General features: G+C 49.3%; 2 protein-coding genes and 1 pseudogene across 8 annotated transcripts in view; all 3 read right to left on the reverse strand.

The window, feature by feature from the left end:
* Nucleotides 1-3,491: 3,491 nt before the first annotated feature.
* Nucleotides 3,492-3,837, reverse strand: LOC127670557 (40S ribosomal protein S12-like; annotated as a pseudogene).
* A 386-nt stretch (nt 3,838-4,223) lies between these two features.
* Ephx3 (epoxide hydrolase 3) lies at nt 4,224-9,650 on the reverse strand. The gene is made up of 7 exons (XM_052165203.1): nt 9,205-9,650; nt 8,959-9,044; nt 8,585-8,742; nt 8,353-8,481; nt 5,596-5,699; nt 5,357-5,493; nt 4,224-5,262 (listed from the first exon to the last, which is right to left on the reverse strand). Exons 1-7 carry the CDS (start codon nt 9,619-9,621, stop codon nt 5,037-5,039), a joined length of 1,257 nt encoding a protein of 418 aa, XP_052021163.1. The 5' UTR covers nt 9,622-9,650; the 3' UTR covers nt 4,224-5,036.
* Nucleotides 9,651-15,587: 5,937 nt separating this feature from the next.
* The window catches only part of Brd4 (bromodomain containing 4), a 79,415-nt gene continuing 71,976 nt past the window's right edge, over nt 15,588-23,026 (reverse strand). For 6 of the 7 annotated variants that reach the window (XM_052165760.1, XM_052165762.1, XM_052165759.1 and 3 more), the window contains 8 exons: nt 22,500-22,552; nt 21,993-22,371; nt 20,825-21,412; nt 18,268-18,642; nt 18,039-18,169; nt 17,728-17,933; nt 17,405-17,645; nt 15,588-17,132 (listed from right to left, as the gene is read on the reverse strand). In XM_052165760.1, coding sequence (XP_052021720.1) covers nt 17,064-17,132; nt 17,405-17,645; nt 17,728-17,933; nt 18,039-18,169; nt 18,268-18,642; nt 20,825-21,412; nt 21,993-22,371; nt 22,500-22,552 — 2,042 coding nt within the window. In that variant the 3' untranslated portion in view covers nt 15,588-17,063. The remainder of the gene's footprint in view (nt 17,133-17,404; nt 17,646-17,727; nt 17,934-18,038; nt 18,170-18,267; nt 18,643-20,824; nt 21,413-21,992; nt 22,372-22,499; nt 22,553-23,026) is intronic. The other variant, XM_052165758.1, reaches the window with a different exon arrangement.

Genomic DNA, 23,026 nt, shown 5'->3' on the forward strand with positions numbered 1-23,026 from the left:
ATGACGAAGGGACAGAAAGCAGAGCTTTCTGGTTACTCTGGCAACCGTCCCAGCAACTGTCCAAGCCTGTAGTCAGCCTTTGCCTGGGCCTCTCTAGTCACCTAGACAACCGCTATCTCGTTCTGGTCAACCATCAACCCTTCTCCCATCACCCTAGCAACCACTGGTGGACCTACCACCCTGGTACTGGTCCTCAACCAACCTACAGATTTTTTTTTCTCCCCAGACCTCCACTTTAGGATTTGAAAGCCCCTCCTCCTGACCTACAAAGAAAAAGGCCCTACAGTGTATGTAGGCCTGGCCCTAGGGGTCGTGTCCAGCCCCCCTCCAGTCCCAGTCCCTGTCCTCTGTCCCTCATCCCTGTTCCCCGCCCCCCTGCAGTCTGAGAAAGCCCTTTCCTGTCTCCTCGGGTGCATTCTTGCATGAACTGTCCAGCCGCCACAGGCAGCTCTTCAAAATGCAAGACGTGTCTCTCCTCTGCTAAAAAAAATCTCCCCGGCTCTCTTTGACAATCAGTCTGCTTGCAGCCTCTAATGGTCTGGGAGCAGTGACTGGCCTCCCCGTTACTCCAATGCCTGCAGCTAGTTCCCTCCTAGGACCTTCCTAGTGGCTGCTTCCAGACTCCTGGGAAACATGCATCCCCCCCCCCCCCCCGTGAGGACTGTGGCTGCTCAGGGGAGCCTTATCTGAGTTCTTTCATTCGATGGTAGAGCCTTCTATTCCCTCTTGCTCTGTGAACTCCAGAATTTCAAGATGGCCCCCAGAACCTACAAATATGGCTAATATCGATACGCTGAGTGAAAAGCACGTCTCTTTAGAAACAAAGAGTCTGGAGAGTAACGGCCGGCACGGAGGGCTCTCCGGCTGTGCAGGCTCATTTCCAAGACTGAAGGCATTTTCCACATCTTCCAAGCTCTCACGATACAGGTGGTATTGTCCCTAGGGAATGAGCAAGAAACAGAGTAATGGGGACCAGCAAAATAGTTCGTCTGGCAAAAGTGCTGGCTGCTGAACTTGGCACAAGTTTGATTGAGGGGACATACATCGTAGAGGGAGAGAAAGAACTTTTGTAAGCTTTTGACTTCACAACAAGCAATGTAGTACTAGAACACACAGAATAGATGATAGATAGATAGATAGATAGATAGATAGATAGATAGATAGATAGATAGATAGATAGACAGACAGGTAGGTAATTAAAAAAACAAAAAGAGGGTAGGCGAGATGGTTCATTGACTAAAGGTACCTGTCACCAAATCTGATGAACTACCAAGACCACATGGTACACAGAAAAAACAAATTCCTACAAGCTGTCTTCTGACATCTCATCTGTACAATACCCCCACCCCCACCCTCACCCCCACACGAATGCACCTGAAATAAATAAATCAGATGTAATTTTTAAAAGGAGAGAGGGCCAGTGAGATGGCTCAGTGGATAAAGGTGCTTGGTGCTAAAATTGGTAGGCAGAGTTCAATCCCCAGGACCCAGAGAGGGATTAAAAAATTGTAAAATCAGGCCAGGCAGTGTTGACAAGAGCCTTCAGTCCCAGTACCCAGGAGGCAGAGGCAGGAGGATCTCTGAGTTCAAGGCCAGCTTGATCTACAGAGTGAGTTCCAGGACAGCCAAGGCTACACAGTGAAACACTGTCATGAAAAACCATTTTTAAAAAAGAAGTAGAAAGAAAAAGAACACCAAGGTAACGGCAGTGCAGAGCTGTGCTTCTGCTCTGAAGAGTGTTTCGTGTTCTCGCAGAGGATTTAAAATCCCAGCATACATACACAAAAGCTCACAACTATCTGTGACTCCAGTTCCGAGGGACCTACTGTCCTCTTCTGGGGCTCCATGGACACCAGGCATACAGACAAATACTCATACACGTTCAAAGTAATAGTTGGGCGTGGTGGCCCAAGTCTCTAATCTCAACACTCAGGAGGGAGTGACAAGTAGGTCTCTTGTACATTGGAGGCCAGCCAGGGCTACACAGTTAAGATCCTGTGTCAAAAATAAATAAATAAAAATAAAAAACAGCAGCACGGTAGACTCTAGGCAGGCATAAAGCATACTCCTTCAGTCCCTGGCACAGGTGAACCAGAGGCAACTGAACGCCTTTGCCTTCCAGATCAGCCTGGTCTGCATAGCAAATCCAGGCTATATAGTGAGACCTTGTCTCAAAATCAATATATCAGCTAACTAATTAATTGTAAAAGACTAGACAATGAAATTATTATGACCAGTCTGTAGCTGGCGGTTCACCTCACTCTGTTTTGTAATTGTTCTATTTTTCTAAGTCTGGGTCTTGCACCGGTAGCCTGAGTTAGCGTCATTCTTACTGCATAGTTCAGGCTGGCCTTGAACCTGTGCTCATTCGGCCACAGCCTCCACTGTCCTGCCTCACAAGCTTGCACCATCTACCTGCCCGGCTTTCACTCTCCATTTGTAATCTTATCATGTGGATGCTGAGTCTCCAGGCCTTTAGACACTCAGCAGAAACTTGGCTAAGCCAGATATGTGAGCACAAGCCTGTGACTCCTGCACTCAAGAGGTTTTGGCAAGAGGATTTCCAGTTCAACACCAGCTCGGGATACTAAGTAGGGAAAAAAAAACAAAACAAAAAACAAACAAACAAAATAAGTAGGGGCCTGGAGAGATGGCTCAAGCGATTAAGAGCACTGATTACTCTTCCAAAGGTCCTGAGTTCAAATCCCAGCAACCACCATGGTGGCTCACAACCATCTGTAATGAGATCTGATGCCCTCTTCTGGAGTGTACTTACATAAAAATAAATCTTTGAGAGAGAGAGAGAGAGAGAGAGAGAGAGAGAGAGAGAGAGAGAGAGAGAGAGAGAGAGAGAGAAGAAAATGTACCATTAAAAAAACAAAAAAATGGTTTATTTGGAGCAGGAGATTCTAAAAGCTAGAGGCTGGAGGCCTCAGATTCTATGGATGCCCATTTATTCATACATATATATATAAAATGTGGGGTGTGTGTGGGTGTGCATGTGTACATGCAAAAGTATTACTGTGCACACGTGGAGAGCAGAGAACAAATTGTGGGAGTCAGTTGTGACCTTCTGTGAATCCTCACAGAACCAGTGTGAGCCTCAGGAATCGAAGCCATAGGGTCTGCAGGCTTGGTGGCAAGCCCCTTTATCTGCTGAGCCATTTTGCCTGATCCCAGGTGTCCATTCAGGAAGCTGGCCCTCTCTTGTGCTGATTCTAGCACACCCAACTTTCTAACAGGATTCAGAGCTGCTTCCCCAGGGATCTGAGGCCAGTTGAAAAGAAGAGAATTTCACCTGACATTGAATTGGTCATGGAGACAGGGATCATGGGGAGCTGCCCTGTGTTTGGCTTGAGAGGACTGAGTTCACTCACCTGTTTCCTGTGGGGATCCTGACTTAGTAAGGTGATTAGGAGGGTTAGCAGAGAGGCACCTCACTCTTTGATATAGTTTTTTGTTTTTTTTAGAAAATGAGCCCAAAAATATACTCATTTTTTGCATTTGAAGTCCTCTTCAATGACATCCTTAGCCTCAGATTCTTTACCATAGTCCTTAACAATTATACAACTGCAATTAGCCACTCTACCTGGCTTCCCCTCTCCCTCAGTTTTGAGGCCTACCCATTCTAGTTTCTTGTTTTCGGCAACCCTCCACCAAATTCCTCCATCCATCACCAGCTCATCACAGTTGGATACATGCACACAGGGCTCAGTACTTGTCAGAAGCCAAGCACTAGGTCATCACGGATGAGGGAGGTCTTCAGCACTCTTGTAAAGCAGTATTGACCTCCATGACACCTCCAGCAACAATGTCTTCCCCGGCCACGGTGGCAGATTATGGCTGAGGCCGAACCTTGAAGGCACCGGAGCCTCCACAGCAACAGGGAAAAGACTGTTGTTATTTATTAAGACACGGTACTTCTGTGTGGTCCAGAGTGGCCTCGAACTCAGCAATATTCCCATCTCAGCTTTTCAAGTGTTCAGATGACAGAGGTGCACCACTGTGACTGTCAAGTACCCCCTTTCTTTTTAAGAATCAATTTTCTTCTGTTGTACGTGTGTGGGTACAGGCATGCACACTCGAACTCCAGCTCTAAGGTTTGGTGGCAAAGAGCCTTTACTTGCAGAACCATCTCATCTTTTTCTTTCTTTCTTTTTCTTTTTTTTTTTTTTTTTTTGGTGTTTTGGATTTGTTTTTTTTTCTAGACAGGGTTTCTCTGTGTAGCTCTGCCTGTCCTGGAACTCATTCTGTAGACCTATAGACCAGGCTGGCCTCGCACTCAGAAATCTGCCTGCTTCTGCCTCCCAAACGCTGGGATTAAAGGCATATGCCACCACCGTCCGGCTAAATAAATTCTTTATTGTCTTTTTTATATGTAGATGTATTTTAACTCACAGGTATGTGTGTAGGCTATATGCGTGCCTATTGCTCAGGGATAGCAGAAGAAGGTGTCAGATCTCCTGAACATGGATTTATGGATGGTTGTGAAACTCCATGTGGGTGCTGAACTCATGTGGGTAGAGGGTATGAATAGAACTCATATCCTCTACAAGAGCAACAAATGCTTTTAATCACTAAGTCATCTTCCTGGCTCCAGAGACACTCTATTTTTCATAGTGGTTCATCTTAGCTCATTAACATTTAAATTGAAGTATCACTGTGTGTTAAGAAATATATTGGATGCAATATTAAGGAAGACTTGAACTTCAGACTAGGGGGTGGCAAACAAGACAGAAAGGTTAGAATTTGTGGTTTGTGCAGCCGCTGGGGCAGGGAGGCTTTGAGAAGGAGTGATACGGCATCTATCTCCACCAAGGAGAGGCATATCTGGCTACCAAGGTCAAAGTGGCTGCTCATGCGAACATCCAGGCTATGTGTGAGGCAAGATATTCACAGACGCTACTGTGTGCAACTCGGGGTTATTTGCTCCGGGTAATCTGGGAGTCCACCCTGTATACACACTGCATGGACTCCCAGGTACACAGGGGACATAAGCTCCGACATGTCAATGTGAGGTTGGTAGACAAGAGCTTCTAGCCCAGCAGGTCTTGCAAGAAGGCCCACATGTACTGATGCATCTCCTGAGGATGGCTCTGTGGAATCCAGTGCCCACTGCCTGGCAAAATGTGGCTTTCCAGACGGCCTGGCACAAAATGGCTTCCAATGGCTTCCACCAGCCCCTGCTGAAAAGAGTTGTCTTTCTCCCCCCACAGCAGCAGTGTGGGTGTTGACAGTTCCTTGGGCTCCAGGGGGAAGTTCCTGTGGTCAAGACAGACAAGTAGACGGAAGAATGAGTCCTCTCATTCCCTTCACCTGACACTCTCCCGAGCGTCTCTCCTGGGTCTAGCCTTACCTGAACAAGTTCCGGTAGTAGTTGATGGGCCCAGTGAGGCATCCAGGTTGCGAGAAGTGATAAAGGAAACCTTCAAGTTCATAAGGAGTCAGTCGTGGGATGCCGTTCTTGCGGTTAGTGAATGTGTCTTTGAGAATCTGGGTGTACACAATAACGTGCTGGTTGCAGTGCCCAGGTTGGTCAGCCCCCCCCTGACCTGCTGCCCCCCGAATTCCTAGACTTTAAAACCCTCACTGCACCTGGAAGTCAGACAGAGACAACAGTCTCTCTGGCAGCCGGGGAAGCTGGAACAGGAACATGTAGTTTGATTGGAACAACTGGCTGATGTGGTGGGTTGAGTATTCTGGGAGGAGGATACGGGACGTGAGGTTTGGGTTTGGGGTGGGTGGTCCTGTACTTGTACAGCTCCGACACACCCAGCTTAGCACAGGGGCCTCTAGAAGAGCACTACTGCCTGCCTGCCTGTGAAGACAGTGGCCCCACTCTGTCTGGGAGCTACCCTGCTATATTGTCTTCACAACTACAGACTGGGCAAAGCTAGAGAGATGCGATGGCTCCGTGTGTGAAAGCGCGTGCCGCTTTTCCAGAAACGGTAAGCTTGCTTCGCAGCACCTCTGCTGGATGGCACGGAATGACCTGTTACTTTAGTCCACGAGTTCTAATGCTCTCTTCTGACCTCCACGACACACACAGCACAGATACATACATATAAACATATAACAAAAAAATAACTCTTACTGGGCAGTGGTGACATATGTCTTTAATCCCAGCACTCGAAAGGCAGGGGCAGGCAGATCTCTGAGTTCGAGGCCAGCCTGGTCTACAGAGTGAGTTCCAGGACAGCCAGAGCTATACAGAGAAAGCCCCTCAAATAAAAAATGGAAGTATCTCCCGCTGAAGCTCCTGGGTACCCCGAGGAGGCACCAGCAGGCTTCTCCTGCTTAGACCTGGTCATATTCCCTCTGCTTCAGGTATTAAGCACCTACTGTATACCAGGCCCCTGCAGAAAAGGGTGGAAGGAAACTGAGTTTGAACACAGTGACGATTACAATGCTACTCAGGTAAGGTGTGGGGTGTAGTCTAGTGATGGGATATGTGGTGAGCAATCTTGAGGTTCTAGATCCTATTACCCCCTACTCTCATAGCAACTAACAAAGGTCAAGTGACAAAAAAAAAAAAAAAAAAACATTAGATAGCTGGAAACGACATCTGATTCCTTTGTGGTGTGGTTTCTGTGGTGTGTTTGTATCTTTGCTGTCAATGCTGAGTGCAGAGGTGCACACCTTTGATCCCAGCATTCAGAAGGCAGAAGCAAACGGATCACCACAGTCAGCTCCAGGCCAGCTTAGGCTATGGAAGGAGACTCGGCTCAATCAATCAATCAATCAATCAATCAATGGAAGAAAGAAGAAAAAGAAAGAAAAGACAGAAATCATTTCCTCTGCCTCAGTTTCCCTCAACTAGAACATAAAGCTAGCAAACACTTTCATCAGCCCAAGAGCCCCAGATATCGACTTGTATGCAGCTGGCAAGCACAGGGTGACCACCCTCATCCAAAAAATTTAAATGCCCAAAAATCTGAGTGGTCTTATTTTTTTCAGAGGCACTGTATTGCCCTGGCTAACTTGGAACTCATGTACACTAGACTGGCCTTGAACTCACAGAGATCCATCTGCTTCTACCTCCCAAGTACTGGGATCAAAAATATATGCCAGCTGACCTCTAATGGTTCAATGGACACTTGTGTGTGTGTGTGTGTGTGTGTGTGTGTGTGTGTAAGAGAGAGAGAGAGAGAGAGAGAGAGAGAGAGAGAGAGAGAGATGTTTGTTTCAGACAGGAAACAATATAGGCTAGGCTGGTCTCTAACTCATGATTCTCCTTCCTCAGCTTCCCAAGCATTTATTTATTTACTTGTTTATTTATTTATAGATGTAATTCATGTTTTAGTTTGGTTTGGTCCAGTTTTTATTGAGGCTGGGTCTCACTATGGAAAACTCATGGACATCCACCTGCCTCTGCCTCCCAAGTGCTGGGATTAAAGGCATGTACGTCCCTGGCTTCTTTTTAGACTTAATTATTTTTATTAATATTTATTATTGTTTACATGTATGTATTAGTACCACATGTGTGCCTGGTATCCACAGAGGTCAGTTTAGGACATTTCAGAGCCTTGGAACTGGAGTTACAGGTGGCTGTGGGTTGCCATCTGGACCCCGGGGATCAAACTCAGGTTCTTTGACTAACAAGTACTCTTCCCTGCTCAGTCGTCCCCCCAGTCCCCGTTCCTCAAGTGCTGACATTAATAGGTGTATGCTAGTATAGCCGACTCCACAAACTTTTCCTTCCTACACAAAATCACTAAGATTATTGTATGAATTTCTTTCAGTCTATTGGAGTCTAGGTATAGAAAGTTTATAGGAAGCAGAAATTAATGCCATGTTTAGAGTTAGGCTCTAGCAACAAGAAATCTGATTATGTGTGTAAACGCTCTAAAATAAAAGAAAACACGAAATTAGAAACACTCCTGATCCAGGCCTTCCTTCCCCTCCTTCCTTTCTCCCTCTCTTTTTTTTTCTCTTTTATTTTTTTCTCTTTCTTTTTCTTGAAACAGGGTTTCTCTATGTAGCCTCTCTGTACTACAGAGGAATCAACTCTGTAGACCAGGCTGGCCTCGAACTCAGAAATCTGCCTGCCTCTGCCTCCCAAGTGCTGGGATTAAAGGCGTGCGCCACCACCGCCCGGCTCCTCTCTCTCTCTCATTCTCTCTCTTTCAGTGCTGGAGATCACAACTACTCCCTCTAACATATTAAACAAATGCGCGCAATCATGAGCTATACCCCACCCCCAGTCTGAAGCATCTTGTTATACTCACCTCCAACCTGAAAGTGCTCAAAACAATTGATGTTATTCCTAAGCACACTATCATTTATCTGGGTCCCTGACACGGTGACAGGCCACAGATGAATACACAGGCATTTAGGTATAGCCCAACACACCTTGGAACACTGACATGGGAGGTCCACTGACCACAACCATACGATCCACTAGGGACGGGAAGTAGATGGAGAACTCCCAGGCCAGGGTGGCGCCCCAGTCATGGCCCACGAGAACGCACTTGGAGTACCCTGGTGGCAGGAAGCGACAGACACAACATTGTAAGATGTAGTAGGGATGCGGTAGACAAGAAACACAAATGAGGAGATGAGTATGTTGGGCACTGGTTCATACCCAGGCCTAGGATGATATCCTTGATGTCAGCCAACAGCAAGTCAACAGTGTAACAATCCACTTCCTTTGGAGCGTCAGAGGGGCTATAACCACGCATGTCTACAGCCACTACATGGAAATGGCTTTGGAACTCTCGCAGCTGGTAGCGCCAGCTGAACCTGTCCGGTAAGGGAGTCGGCAGTTTAGTCAGCAGGATGCACCTCCTATACTCAGCCTTGGGTCACCCCACCTTTCTGCTCTGGACTTTTTAGGAAGTAAATAGTGAAATCCCAGATTACTCAACCCTATCGGTTCCCATTTCTTAAGTAACTCATAGTCAGAACTCTACCTTTCCCTAGTCCGGTGAGCCCCAGGATCCAGAAACCCAGACATACCAGTTCTCTGGGAAGCCATGAAGAAAGAGCATGAGGGGTCCATTGCCACGACCAGCAGAGATATAGTGCAGACGCAGGCCGGAACTCTGCAGAAGGACCCAATTGAAATAAGAGCTGACGAGTAAGGAAATACAGGAGCTTTCTCCCTAGACTTGTGCCCCCAAGGATAATTCAGATTCGACATTTCAACCTCCTCTCTCCAATCCGCATCCACCCCAGGAAACCTTACCTCCACAGAACACTCACCCTGAGGGTTAGAAAGCAATGCTCGCCCAGCGTAGGGTCTCTCAGGCACTCTGGGGCAGACAACCTCTGGCGGCCACAGCAGCCCCGGCGAGGGTGGCACAACACATTGGTGAGCGCAATGCAGCTATAGACAAAGGCGGCCACCAAGGCAGCCAAGTACACTAAGCTCATCACCAATGCCCGCAGCAGCTTCAGCGAGATGCGTGAGGGCGCGAGCAGCGTGGTCACCACAAGCTCCGGCATATCCTTGCGCTCTGGCTCTGGGACGACTGCAGAGCAGTGGTCGGAAGACTGAGCCGGGGGTGCTGGCGCCTCCAGCCCACCACCTTTGTTTTGGGATTGCACCGTGCTATCGGAGTCCACTGGTCCCGCCGAGGAACCAGATGTGCGGCTCGGGCAGATACTGCTACCGTGCATGACTCACTCGAAAGTGGCAGCTAAAACTACCTGGGCAGAATGAGACACTTAGGGATGAGGGGGGTGGAGCCTGCGAGGACCTGGTTTCTGCGGTTGGGGAGGAACTTGGGGGCGGGGGTGGGGGGTGGGGAAGAGGGACCGTGGGCAGAGCCCTAGGACATCCTGGATGGAGTTTAAGACAGGAACAGAGAATTAAAATGATTTCTGTAGCAGGTGGCGGTGGTCATGACCTAGAAGAGGCTCGGCAGGTAAGAGCACTTGGCAGCACGCCTGGCCACCTAACTTTAATCCCAGGGAACCTCACAGTGGAAGGAGAGGAATCTCACAAGTAGTTCTCTGTTTGCATATATACTACAGCAATGTACCCCTCGATGCTCTAATCTCAGCACTCGAGATGCAGAGGCAAACGGATCTCTGAGATCAAGGCCAGCTGATTTATATATAAAATTCTAGACTAGCCAGAGCTACAAACAAAAAATAGAAAAAGCAACTGGCAAGGCTCTAAGGAAGGAGAGTTGAATCAGGAAGAAACGAGGGAACTCTGAGATGGGTGGAGCTTTGATCGAAGGGGCGTGGCATATTCAAGATAGGGTTAAGGGGCGTGGTTTAAGAAGGAGGAAGGGGAATTAGGTGGAGTCTGTATTTGGATGAAAAAGACAGGCTAGGCTTGTTGACTGGGTAGAATGTAGACCCAAGAACTAGAATTTGTTCTGGGGTGGAAAGGGGCAGGAAACTAATATGAAGGCGAGAGTGTATCAAACCCAGAAGTGGAAAACCAGATGATATTATATAGCTAGAAACTGTAGCTGTGGGCAGTCGGAGTCTCTCCTTGTGCCTTCCAAGCTAAGGGCTCGACCTAGAAGGCTCTGCCCTGAAAGAGACCCATAGTCGCTTTTACCCAGTCCTGGATACAACCCTGCTTGCAACTCTCCTCTCCTTGACTTAGGGGGTCCATCGGCCCAACCCTACAAAACTGTGATTGGGACAGAAGCAGGCACTAGTTTCTAAGGACAGGTGGGGCCTAAGTGTTAACTGGCCAGAGTTGAAGGTGAGGCTCAGGTGACAGCCAACCTAGCACAGAGCCTGCCTCCTAGAGAACGGGGGCTGGACTTGAAACCTGGAGCTGGACTGGGTATATTGGGTTACTGAGGCTCTGGCTGAAAAAGTAAACAGGGCAGTGCCCTGTATGATGGGGCATCCTGTCAAGCAAGAATCATGTCTCAAGAAGAAGCCAGCTTCTTTTGCAACCTTTCCCAAGATCTTTAACTAATTTAGGGACACCCATTATTTAACCCTATAGCAGCCCTGCATTATCATATCCTCACAGTACAGATCATGAACCTGAAATTCGGGGGTGAGATCATTTTTGCCTGTGGCTTAGCACCAATCCAAAACAACATAGGAGCAGCAATCTGCTTCATCTGACACCAACACCACTGGCAAGCTTTCAAAATCTCTTCTGGTGGTCACTTAGATATCTAGAGAAATATCAGGTATTTAGAGAGATGCGCTTCTTTAGCTGCTCCTATTACGTCAGTACCAGTGACTGAGCCCAGAGCCTTGCTCATGCTCGGTAAGCACTTCCACAGGAAGCTTCACCCTTCACCTTTAAAAAAAATTACTGAGTTTTACTCAGCTGTTCAAAAAAAAAAAGTGACATCATGAAATTTACAGGCAAATTAATGAAACTAAGAAAAAATAATCCTGAGATAACCCAGACTTAATAAGATAAAAATAACGCTGGGCGGCGGTGGCGCACGCCTATAATCCCAGCACTCTGGGAGGCAGAGGCAGGCAGATTTCTGAGGTGGAGGCTAGCCTGGTCTACAAAGTGAGTTCCAGGACAGCCAGGGCTATACAAAGAAACCCTGTCTCAAAACAAAAACAAAAAGAAAAGACAGAAATAATATACATTCTCTTAATGTGGATATTAAGTAAATGATAATCTATTCACTATTTTTTGTTTTTTTGTTTTTTGTTTTTGTTTTTTCGAGACAGGGTTTCTCTGTGTAGCCCTGGCTGTCCTGGAACTCACTCTATAGACCAGGCTGGCCTCAACCTCAGAAATCCGCCTACCTCTGCCTCCCAGAGTGCTGGGATTACAGGTGTGTGCCACCACTGCCCAGCAATGTATTCACTTATATATAGATGCTAAATAATTAAATGATAACCAGCCCACAATCTGTAGACCCTGAGAGATTAGGTAAAGAGGAAGGGACTAGGAAGACATCTGGATCTCTCTGGGAGGGATCTTAGAACAAATTTTACTGGTGGACTGGAGACCAGTAGGGCTGGGAATGAGAAGGCCAAGGGGGGAGGGGAAGGAGGAATAGGGTTACGAGAGTGAATGGGGAAGAGACGGTTGGAATTAAGGGGTATCTGCAGGGGTAGATAGAGGAACAGGGGGAGGGAAGAGGGCTTATGGGACTTGCGGGGAGTGGGGACCCAGAAAAGGGGAAATCATTTGAAATGTAAATAAAAAATATATCAATAAAAAAATATATTTTTTTTTTAAAAAAAAGGGGGTATCTGATGATCCTAGTGCAATGGAAACTCTAAAATATATGAAGGCGATACTAATGAGGTCTCCTATAATGGGGGATCTGGAGGCCCAACCAGCCATCTCTTGTCACCAAATGAGGCTTCCGGTATCAGGACTGGGTTGCATTTAATAGTTACTGGCCAAGGGATTCCCATGAAAATCCTAAAACCACCCAGGCTGTTGCTAACTAAGCTGATGAGTTGCTCTCCACAAACCGACTGCAGGGACACATTGCAGAGGATGACACCCACACAACTCATTAAACATGGAGATGTACAGCTGGAGGTCACCCCTCCAGTGTCTTTGGCACACAAAGGCAGGCACTCTGCAGGACGCCAAGAGAAGCAGCAACACCAACTCAGCCACAAAAGCTTTGATCTACAATCTGTCCTGCCTACAAGGTATGCTAGTGCAACGGTGGCACAGAACTTGTGAGAATGTCTTAAGACCCCCTCACAAGAGGGAGAGCATACCCAGTACTGCTTGGGTGACCAAGAACCAGAGACCTAGGGTAAAAAAACTACACTACTGACCTAAAAACATATATATCAATAACATGACTTTTAATGATACTCTGCCCTACTCGTAGATCATTACCCAGTCACCATCAGAGCAGCTTCCTCCTGCAGCACATGGGAACAGATGTAGAGACCCTACAGCTAAGTGACACACAGTAAAGACTCCTCAGAACTCTCAGCCTATCAAACCCTTCCCCTCAGTGCTCAGGGAGCCTGAAGAGGAGGCAGCAGAGAGCCTGAGGGGATGACAGACACCAGCGAAAGGCTCTTTCCAGAGACTGAAGCAGCAAATGAGCACATGGCTCCGCACCAGGTTCTAGAACTTTCGGCTTATAGCCTCTCTTCCTTTTTTTCTGGTCCCCCTCCCTGACCCTCACAGTTCCCTGTGTAGCCCTGGCTGTCTTAGAACTCACTCTGTAGACCAGGCTGGTCTCGAACTCAGAAATCTGCCTGCCTCTGCCTCCCAAGTGCTGGGATTACAGGTGTGCGCCACCACCGCCCGGCTGTTATTTTTTAAAAGCCCTGTTCTTTTCTAATGAGACAGAAAGGGAATGGATCCAGATGGGGGAAGAGGTGGGGAGGGAATGAGAGTAAGAGGGGAAATTATAATCAGGATATAGTGTATAAGAAAATAATCAGCCAGCCGGGCGGTGGTGGCACACACTTGTAATCCCAGCACTTGGGAGGCAGAAGCAGGCTGATTTCTGAGTTCGAAGCCAGCCTGGTCTACAGAGTTAGTTCCAGGACAGCCAGGGCTATACAGAGAAACCCTGTCTCTTAAAAAACCAAATCCAAAAAAACAAAACAAAAAAGAAAATAACCTATCTCTAATAAAAGAAGGAAACAAAAAGCAATCATTACTATTTCTTAGGGTTCCCCCCACCCAAACTGATTCTTTTAAGTAGCCCAGGATGGACCAGAACTGGCCTCCCCTTCTAGTTTGATGGGAATACAGAAACAGCCAACTGTATCCAAATTTCTGAGACAAGCTGTTACTTGCTGAACTGCTCACCATTCCCTTGTGCTTCAGCCTCCCGAGAAGCTACTGTGCCTGTCTGGCTGTGTCACAGTGTGGTTAGTTCTTTGAGACAGGGTCCTGAGCACCCTAAGGCTGGTCTTAGACCTTCAAGTATTACAGGGATGCATGACCAAGTCTGGTTCTGTGATGCTGCGATTGAACCCAGAACCCCGAGAATGTTAGGCAAGCGCTCGACCAGCTGGGCCACAGCTGCTCCCGAGTAACTACCAAGCAGGCTACTGAGCAGATTATTCACTGTTGAAGGACCACAGTCCTACCCAGTGAGCCGCCACACGCATCGCTCTGCCTTAGTCAACTGTGCACTTGAGTAGAATTTCACTGCCTTAATTATTGCGCTAAGACTTAACCATCTTTCTTGCCTGACTAACCAGTATTACTTTTTTTTGGGAGGGGGGTAAGGAGGAGGGCAGTCTACGTACTCAGAATTCTCCTGCCTCCTCCACCCCTAAGTATTGGGATTATAAACCACCACTATACCCAAGTAACTTCAAAGTCTTCTTTTCTTCATAAAAATCGATTCTCTGATAATACAGTTCCCAGGATCTCTCCTGAGCCCCAACTTGACTCTTGTGGCTGACAGGCGTATTAACTTCCTTTCCTTAAACTCCACTATGCAACCTTGTCTCTAACCCCGAACTCACATCCATTTCCCAATTCTGCACTCAAAGAGACGTCAGTAACCACAGGAGGGTAACTTTATATTCAGTACAAATGTTTATTTTTGCAATGAGAACTGCACAAAAAAAAAAAAAACTTTTAAGTATATAAGTGAAAAGTCTATGAATTCCCTTCTACAAATGTCTAAAGTATTTTAATACAAGTCTCAGATTCACTGACATAATTATTGGCCGAGTGACCCGTGCATACAGTACAGTAGGGGCTTGTACACACCTCTTATTCTGGTATAGAACTAAGATGTCTAGTGCTGCAGGAAGGATTTGAAAACGGCCAGAGAAATGAAATAGATCCCAGTTCTAATTACAACCCAGTTAGAGGAACAGCATCAGGAAGGTGCAGAGGCCATTCAGAACTTGAGCATGAAGGTACAGCTCAAACCATTTCCCCACCTCAGGAGTGGGGTCCAGCACGGGAAATATCCGAACAAGAGAAAAACCTGAGAGGGTGGGCTGTGGCAGAAGAAACCTCAGAGGAATAAAATTGTCGTTGCTCAATCACAGTAATGTATGAAATTCCTGGAGTAGGTAGGACAGGGCCTTACAAACAGGAAGTGGGCATTGGCTAGGTCCCCGAACTGGGCCCTACACTGTGAGGTTTGGCCTTTCTGGTTGAGCGGTGGGAGATACGGATTAAGAGCGCTAGAAACGTTTCAATCGACTTGTCTCTGCATGTGTATAATTATTCATCTTACATCAGAGACTGTTCTTGGGTGCTGGGGCATGTGTGATGGGTACAGGACAGGGAAGCCACCTGGGGGCTTTCTCAGTGGAAATGTGTTTATGTGTGGGGATACACAGATCCTATTTGGAGGAAATGTACATTACCTAAGAGTACGTGGTTAACCCTGAGCTTAAATCAAATTAGGAGTTAGGTAGAGGCAAGCACGGTGGGAAGAGCGCCTCGAGCCTTGTGTGAAGAAGGGGCTAGGATGGGGGAGGAGCCTCCGTGAGAATGTGGCCAAGCTTCACTGAGCCTCATGGCCACTCAGCCCAGGGAGTCACAGGGTGTCTGACTTCAGCTTGGGGGAGCTCTGAGCCCAAGCAGCTCCTGCCCAGGAAAGGCCACTGTAGAGTGGCTCTGCGCCCACTATTGGTGAATCTTACACAAAGGTGCCTGGGAACCAGGGCCTAGCCTAAGCAAACTAGAATACCTAGTTGGTTCACAAAGAAATTTCAGGGAGACACCAGCATTAAAAAAGAGAGATGTGTTTATTCCATGATCAGTACAGACCAAATGCATATTCACCACATGAAAGTCAAACCAGTCAGCGACTCCAGAGTTTGGCCAACACCGAGGCACCAGCACTATGGTGTAGAGTGGGTTCTCATGGCACGTGTAACCTCACTAGGGGCTCCAATTTAAAAACAAACAAAAATACTAAGAAGAAGGAAGGCAGGTGCAGCGCACTGGTCTGACCAGGTGCCGGGCGGGGACCTGGGCCTCCGTGTGCAGCCCAGCAGGGCCTGGAGCGCTCCCCAGGCTCTCCCTTTCTTGGTAAAAACAAACAGATCTGACATTAAAAAACAAAGAAGCCAACAAATAAGGGATAGAGGAAAAGAAATTGCAGCTTTCTGGTTTTATAATTAAAAATAAGACTAATAAAGTTTCAAACTGAATACAGGCAGGGTTTTTCTGTTTGTGTGTTGGGTGGTTTGTGGATTTTTTTGTTTTTTTACACCAGTTTGGTAGAGTCACCAACAAACTTCAAACAAAGATATGCCAACTATGTTCACTATACAGTACAGCCACAGTCACACACTACCCACAGTGCAGTGGGAGCTGCCGCTCAATGAGGAGACGATCACACCATTTGGAGATAAGCAGTGCCACTGTGTCTGAGGAGAAGAGAGAGTTAAAAATAAAATACAATTCAACAACAACAAAAAAAATATATATATAGGAAAAAAAAAAAAAACAAAACAAAAAACAAAATCAGAACACAGGTGGGAAGGAACTGACTTTGGTTGGTGGCCTTACTCCCCAGGCGAGGCCTGTCACACATGTGAACGGTCACCTCTGTCCAAACTGCCGTGGGCGCACACACACCTCCACGGCACTATTCCCTTTTGCACAAGCGAACACTTATAGAGAGCGGCTCTCAATTAAAGGCTTGTGGGGGAGGGGAGAGGGTCTGTTCAAGGCAAAGTCAGTGCCAGCAAGGGGTGGGCCAGTGCCTTGCTGCTCCAGTCCACACAGGCTTGCCCTGGCCTCCTGGGAGTGGGCAGCGATGGCTGGGGTGTGAAGGACTCCCAATGGGTAGGACGTCACAAACGTCATGTTCTCAGGGACAGAAAACCAGTCATGGTGGCGGCAGCAACAATGCCCCGTGTATACTGTGTAGTCAGACATTTGGCGCAGAGAAGGGCCTCTGCCCCGCACGCGGGGAAGCAGGCCTCAGGTCCAGCCGGCACTTGACTCATATTGAGACGTGCTCTGAACTGACGTCCTCTGAGGGGTGGCATGTGGTAGGACGCCTGTCCGGCTGGCTGTAAGGCAGATGGGCTCTGCGATCCTCAGCTGCCCGTCAGGCCTGCCTCGGGCATAGCATGCAGGAGAGCCAGGCCCAGAGACATCCCTGGCTGCTGCTACTGCTTCCACTGCTGCCCCTAACACTATGGAGAGTCAACATTTTTGCCAGAAAAAGTCAGAAGTCACCTGGGTGCTCTCAAAAAAGATTTTCTTCAAATATTGACAAAAGATCACTCTGGAAATTCATGTCAATTGTAGCTGCCATCTGGAAAGGGAAGAAGGAGGGAGAATTGAGTTTGGGGTACCCTGCTCCACCTGTTCCCCATATTGCTTGTGTACAGCTCCAATGTGCTGCTCCCTTACACCATCCTGGGCATTGTCAAATCCAGTTGCCAGTGAACTATCAGCCCAGGCTGGTGTAGACAACAGGCTGGGCTCACGGCCTGCTCTTCCCTCCCTAGGTCCTACGACCTTTATTCCCAGAATCTTCAAGGTAGAACTCCTGCCCAAAAGTTCCCACCAGGTCCCCCTACTCACTGCCTCCCTGCGCCTCCGCTCCTGCTCTCGTTTTCGGGCCAACTCCCTCTGCTGGTCCAGCATAGACTGGGGCTGGGAGCTCTGGGCCTGGGGGGCGGAGGCAGCGGCCACAGCAGCTGCCTGCTGTTGCTGCTGCTGCTGCTCCTGTCTCTGCTGCTGCTGCTGCTGCTGCTCCTGGCGCCGTCGTGCCTCCTCATGGGCTCGACGTGCCTGTTCCAGCGCATCCTCATCCTCTCGGCTCCTGGGCAGAGCGGGGCCCCAGGTCAGCCTGGAGCCCAGAATGGCCCTGGGAGCCCCAGTGCCCTGCACGGACCCCAGCCCACCTCATGCGCTCCTGCCTCAGCCGCTCCTTCTCCTTCTCAGCATGCTCAGCCTGAGCCTTCAAGGCCTTTTCCCGCTCCTCCTTCTCCCGAGCAGCACGACGGAAATGCTCAAAGCTGTCACTTGAGGACTTGGCTGTGGAGGATGGGGTGGTCGGATGCTTCTGTACCAGGCTGGCCCAGGAGCCCATGTTCTTAATTTTCAGGTCCTATAGGCAGAGGTCAAGTGCCAGGTGAGGGAGGGCCTGCCGCACAGGATATGGCAGGAATTATGCCCACCCAAAGTCATCTCAGTGAGATGAGAACTTCCTTACCTTTTTGGGTGCCACTGGTGTTTTTGGCTCCTGTTTCTGTTTGTCCTTGTCAGGGGCCCCTGGCGGGGGTGCGCTCTGCTCTGGGGGCCGGATCACAGGCCTCCCTACATCTCCAGGCTTCATCTCCGGCCCTAGAATTTACGGACGCTATGTGAGTCTGGGTCACCTGGAAGGGATGGCTCATGGTGTACAGATTGCCAACCAAGATGCAGGCAGGGCGGACACTCACGCTGGGGCAGGTGGACTGGAGCCTTTATGTTCTCTGGGTGCTTGGGGGGCTCTGGTCGAAGGGAGGTGTTGAAAGGCTCGCTGCGGATGATTGGTGAGTGAATCTTCTCCTCCTTTACCACCACCAGGGGCTGGGGCTGGACGACTGAGGGTGGGCGCAGCTCCTGGGACAGCACAGGCACGGCAGCCGGTGAGGCAGGTGGGCATCCCTGGCCTCGGCCCATGACTGGCCCTGGGGGCTGTGGTTCAGCCCTGCCCTTTACCTGCTTCTTAGGCTGGACATTTTGCTGGGGAGGAGACTGATGGGTCAGGCTCTGGAACTGTGGCATCTGAGGGGAATGTATCATAAGTGGAGAGGGAGCTTCCCGAAGATGACCTAGGAGAGCAGACAACTGTGTCAGAGAGTGGGTGTATAGGCCACTGACCCTGGGCCGCTTGGACCTTGAGAAGACAGTAACGGAAGGAGTATCATGGGGTCCAAACAAGCTGAAAGAATGGAAGCCTACAGTATCTACTCTACATGGTAAGGATACATAGCCTTCCTCCTTCAAGGGACTGACATATAGAACCTGTTTAGTTACGCCCCAATGCTGGATGCACAAAAGCTTTTCTATACTCCTGAGGTGCTAACTAAGTCTCTAGCTTGGTCCTTCTGTACCTCAGCATTACCCAAGAAGCTTTATTAAATACACATCCTGACGCATTAGATCTCGTGTGGGGTCATGTGGGATAATCAGCTTTGTTTCCCACACTCTGGATGGATACAGAGGAAATGCGTCTGCTTAGGCCCTGGAGTGAAGGTAGGTTGCTACCAGTACTGTTTCCTAGGTCAGTCTACTCATCCTACAGAATGTAGAAAAACACGGGACTGACCTCAACCTGGGCAAATCAAGTACAACAGGTCCCAGGGCTCAGTCAATTATCTGCATCTAAGCAACAGGTGTAAGGAGGCTAGGTGGCCACCGAAGTACCCAGCATGTTAGGAGAAGTTCATGCAGAGCGTTCAGTTCTGACACTCAGCTGTACCAACGAGGACACTGAGCTCTTAGTATACATGAGTCTGAGCCTCTGGCCTGGGGAACAACAGGAGAGGCTGAGTCTTGTGCACCCCCAAGTAGTTTGTTCTCTACTTAAATCCCAGCTAGACAGGGGTTTTGCCAGTCTATCATAGCTCCTAGCTATAGTCCAGAGTAGTCCTGGGGCTCCACTTCTAAGCCACCATGCTAGTATAGGAACTCTTACTCTGACAATGTCCCCCTCCTCTAGTCTAATATACCTATTTTGGCAGACCCAAAGAAGACCATAACATCTTATGTGGGCAGACCCTTTGGCTCCACTGTTGGGCCGGTAGCAAAGTCCACTAGGGTGCATTCTGTCACGTTTTTTCTTTTCTTACATTCCAGCTTATGAGGACTCCCTTGGAAGTTACCACCCTGGTTCCACTTGTCTCTGTTGCCTGTGTTAGTGTCATCAAGTGCCCCTGGTAAGGCTGATCTCAACAACAGCAGACTCTGGCCTAGTAGTAGAGGGACGGTGCTGGGGACTGGCTGGGCGTCCGCCCTTCCGAGCCCTTCCAAGCCCCTCCGAGTCTCTGACAACTTGGTTTCTGGCCCAAGCTGTCAGCTAGGCTCCAGTTCACATGACTCTTTACAGGAGCTGGGGTGGGACCCTAAGAGAAGGTAGAGGAAGGTGGTGAGTTGTGGGCCTAAGCTGCCTAGAGCCGGCTCTCTACTCCTTCTAAAAGGTGAGATCAGCATGGCTAGACTGGTGGCTATTCCCAACTCTAGCTTTTCCCAGACAGAACCAACAGCTGCACCCGGCTCTGTTTGCCACTTGGTGGCTTGTGTTAAGTACAGCAGCAGTCAGCCCTACTTTGTGCTCGATTTGCAGGCAGCACTTAGTGAAGTTCAACCCCCAGGCAAACTGCGTGGTGTCCATGCACTGCTGAGCCCAGGAACCTCACCCTGGCCCTCAAAAGTTACTGTAAGATGCTGTGAGCTTTGACCGGAACACTTCCTAGCTGGGAACAGGCAGAGCATTTTGGTTATCAACAAATGAAAGTCAAATGTGCAATAAAAACCAAAACAACACTGTTGGAAGAATGGGAAGTCTGCACTAGGCTGGAGACAGGGTCCTGAGGAGATTCTGCTCATGAGTTCCAGCCATAGTCAGCTACATGGTCCAGTCAATGCTGCCTGGATCCTGCAGGGTCAGTGCAGAGACTGGCTATTCCCAAACTATCTCCTCTCAACTCACGGTCACCTCCGGGAAACCTTCCCTGACCCTGAATGTATAGACATGGCACTTTGACTGGCCCCTGGCTTCCATTTAGGAGTTAAGGTCAAGGAAGGTCTTTTTCTGAACCATTTCTGCTTGTGAGCAAGACAAATAACCCGATAAATACAAAACGAGCATGATACTCCAATTACACAGTGCCTACCAGGGTGTGGCTCTGAACCCACTGAAGCCTGAAACACAATTAACAGTGCATTGTTAGAATAAGACAAAATCCAGCTCCAGACTCTCTCAAACATAAGAATAGAATAGGGGCTACTTACCGGCTGAGTAGGGGTCTGACTTGTGGTGCCGGGGTGAAGGGTGATGCTGGATGACTTGCTGAGGCTTGGCAGGCTGTGGTGGGGGTGGCTGCTGTCCTGGGGGCGGGTGCGTAGGCTGCTGTCCTGGGGGGGGCGGGGGCTGCTGAATGTGGGCAGAGAAGGGCATGGATGGCAGGTGGACCGGCCGTGGAGGGGGCTGGTGCTGTTGCTGGGGCGGTGGTTGCGGCTGAGGTGGTGGTGGTGGTGGGGGCTGCTGCTGGAGCTGCTGCTGCACAGAAGGGTGGGGCGGAGGCGGCAAAGGCGGTGGGGGTTGGGACTGCACCTTCACGGAAGGGAGTAGTGGTGTGGGAGGCTGCACCTTCTGCAGCTGCTGTAGGTACAACTGCATCTGAATGGAGGTGAGGGGCGGGGCAGGTGGCTCTTCATCCTCCAGTAGCACTTGGGGGGGCTGAGCCATAGGTGGCTGTGGGAGCAGGGGGGGCTGGGCCAGGGCAGGGGACACAGCTGGAGGTCGGGTAGGCTTTGGGGGCAGAGCAGCAGCTCGGTTGCTGGGCCGAGATGGTTGTTGGGGCAGTGCATTGTGCAAAGCTGGAATAACAAACAAACAAAACAGACACGAGGCTTTAGTTACTTTATGATTCTGGACTGGCTTTTCTGCTCTGTCCTGACCTTATCATATCTATAGTGACCACTTTCTGTTCTTCCACTCTATAAGCTTCTAGAAATAATACAATAAGGACAGCTCTCAGAAGACCTACAGGCCTTCCTTAGTCATCTTGTCCTATAGTCTGTGTCTGTGACCTTTCCTTTCCTCTTGTTTTCTGCACAGACCTTCAGGCCCCACTCTAGACTTTCATCAGCTTGCCAAAAGGGTAGGCATTCCCACTTCTCTGTCTCTGCCCTCCCATCCATGTTCTCCATGCCCCACAGGATTAGTTATGAGAATGAGTAAGTATGTCTCTTCCATGCCCTAAAGCAAGGGATGCAGACAGGTCCAATCTTTGACCTGACATAATGCCTGGACCCAAAGAACTAAACTACAACCCTGTGGCACACCCGTTGTGTCCCAGAGAAGTGACTGACTCAATCACTGAAGCGAACAGGCCGCTCAGAGTGACTGGTCACGATGCAGTAGAACCAAGGCGATGAAGGGAGAGGCACGGCTCACCTGGAGGAGAGACCACAGCATGCTGGTTGAGATGGGGCGGAGTGCTGTGCTCAGGTGGCTGGGGCAGGTGAGGAGGCAGCTCCGGCTGCGGCAGGTGCAAGATGGGCTGGGTGAAGTGGCCAATAGGGTCAAACACGCTGCCTGGGAGCTGTGGCTCCAGGACGGGCACCTGGGCAGTGATGAAGGGTGGTGGCGAGGACTTCATCGCTGGGGCAGTCTGCTGGGGCATGGAGGGCGGAGGTGGTGGGGGTGGGGGCTGCTGTTGCTGCTGCTGCTGCTGTGGAGGTGGGGGTGGAGGAGGCTGTTGTGGAGGTGGGGGCGGCTGCTGGGGCACAGGGGCTGGGGCTGGCTGCATCTGTGGATGGTGATGGTGATGATGCTGTAGGCAGACAAGAGAGGCACCCAGGCTGATATTAGACAGGAGAAATCAGCCCGCGTCAGATCCACAGTACCCTCTCAGCCGAGGACAGCTACCTTTGAAGATAGAGATACCCGTGAAGCACATACCTTTTTCTGGTCCCTCCCAGTGTGGCCCTTCTTTTTTGACTTGGGAGCCATCTCTGAAGAGGAAAGAAAAGGTAGTGAGACTCTGGAGAAGAGGTCATGAATTGGCCTTGGACGCAGAAGACAAGGACACAGGGCATTTAGGACAAGGGCTGGAAACACTGAAAATGCATCTGAATGTGGGGGCCGTCATGTGGAGTGTTACCTATCCATCCACCTGTAGCTTTCCCAAGAAGCTGCCTGAAAATTGCCTCAACATGCTCCAGACCACAGGCACAAGTAAAGGCAGGCAGGGCCCTGGCTATGTCAGAACTTTTAAGCTCTGGAGACCTTACCACCTCCCCATTTCCTCAGTCCTACCTTGGATGAGTGGCACCACTGTTATAACCTGACATGTTCTGGAGTAACTCTGGATATTTGCAACAACCCCAGTTGAGACAAGTTGAGAACAGGCTTCATCCAAAAAAATGAGCACAACCATTCAGGACCACAAAGCTGCGTCAGCAATTTAGGGTCTCTGGTAGAATTGC

Source organism: Apodemus sylvaticus, chromosome 20 (genome assembly GCF_947179515.1).
Source record: "Apodemus sylvaticus chromosome 20, mApoSyl1.1, whole genome shotgun sequence".
Taxonomy (NCBI): domain Eukaryota; kingdom Metazoa; phylum Chordata; class Mammalia; order Rodentia; family Muridae; genus Apodemus; species Apodemus sylvaticus.

What these genes read in the sequence shown, in the direction of transcription:
- Ephx3 (XM_052165203.1), bottom strand. Translation starts at nt 9,621, where the DNA reads ATGCACGGTAGCAGTATCTGCCCGAGCCGCACATCTGGTTCCTCGGCG. An exon ending in CATGGCTTCCCAGAGAACTG is followed by an intron (nt 8,743 to 8,958) that starts GTATGTCTGGGT and finishes CTTACCGGACAG; the next exon opens with GTTCAGCTGGCGCTACCAGC. An exon ending in GGATATCATCCTAGGCCTGG is followed by an intron (nt 8,482 to 8,584) that starts GTATGAACCAGT and finishes TCCTGCCACCAG; the next exon opens with GGTACTCCAAGTGCGTTCTC.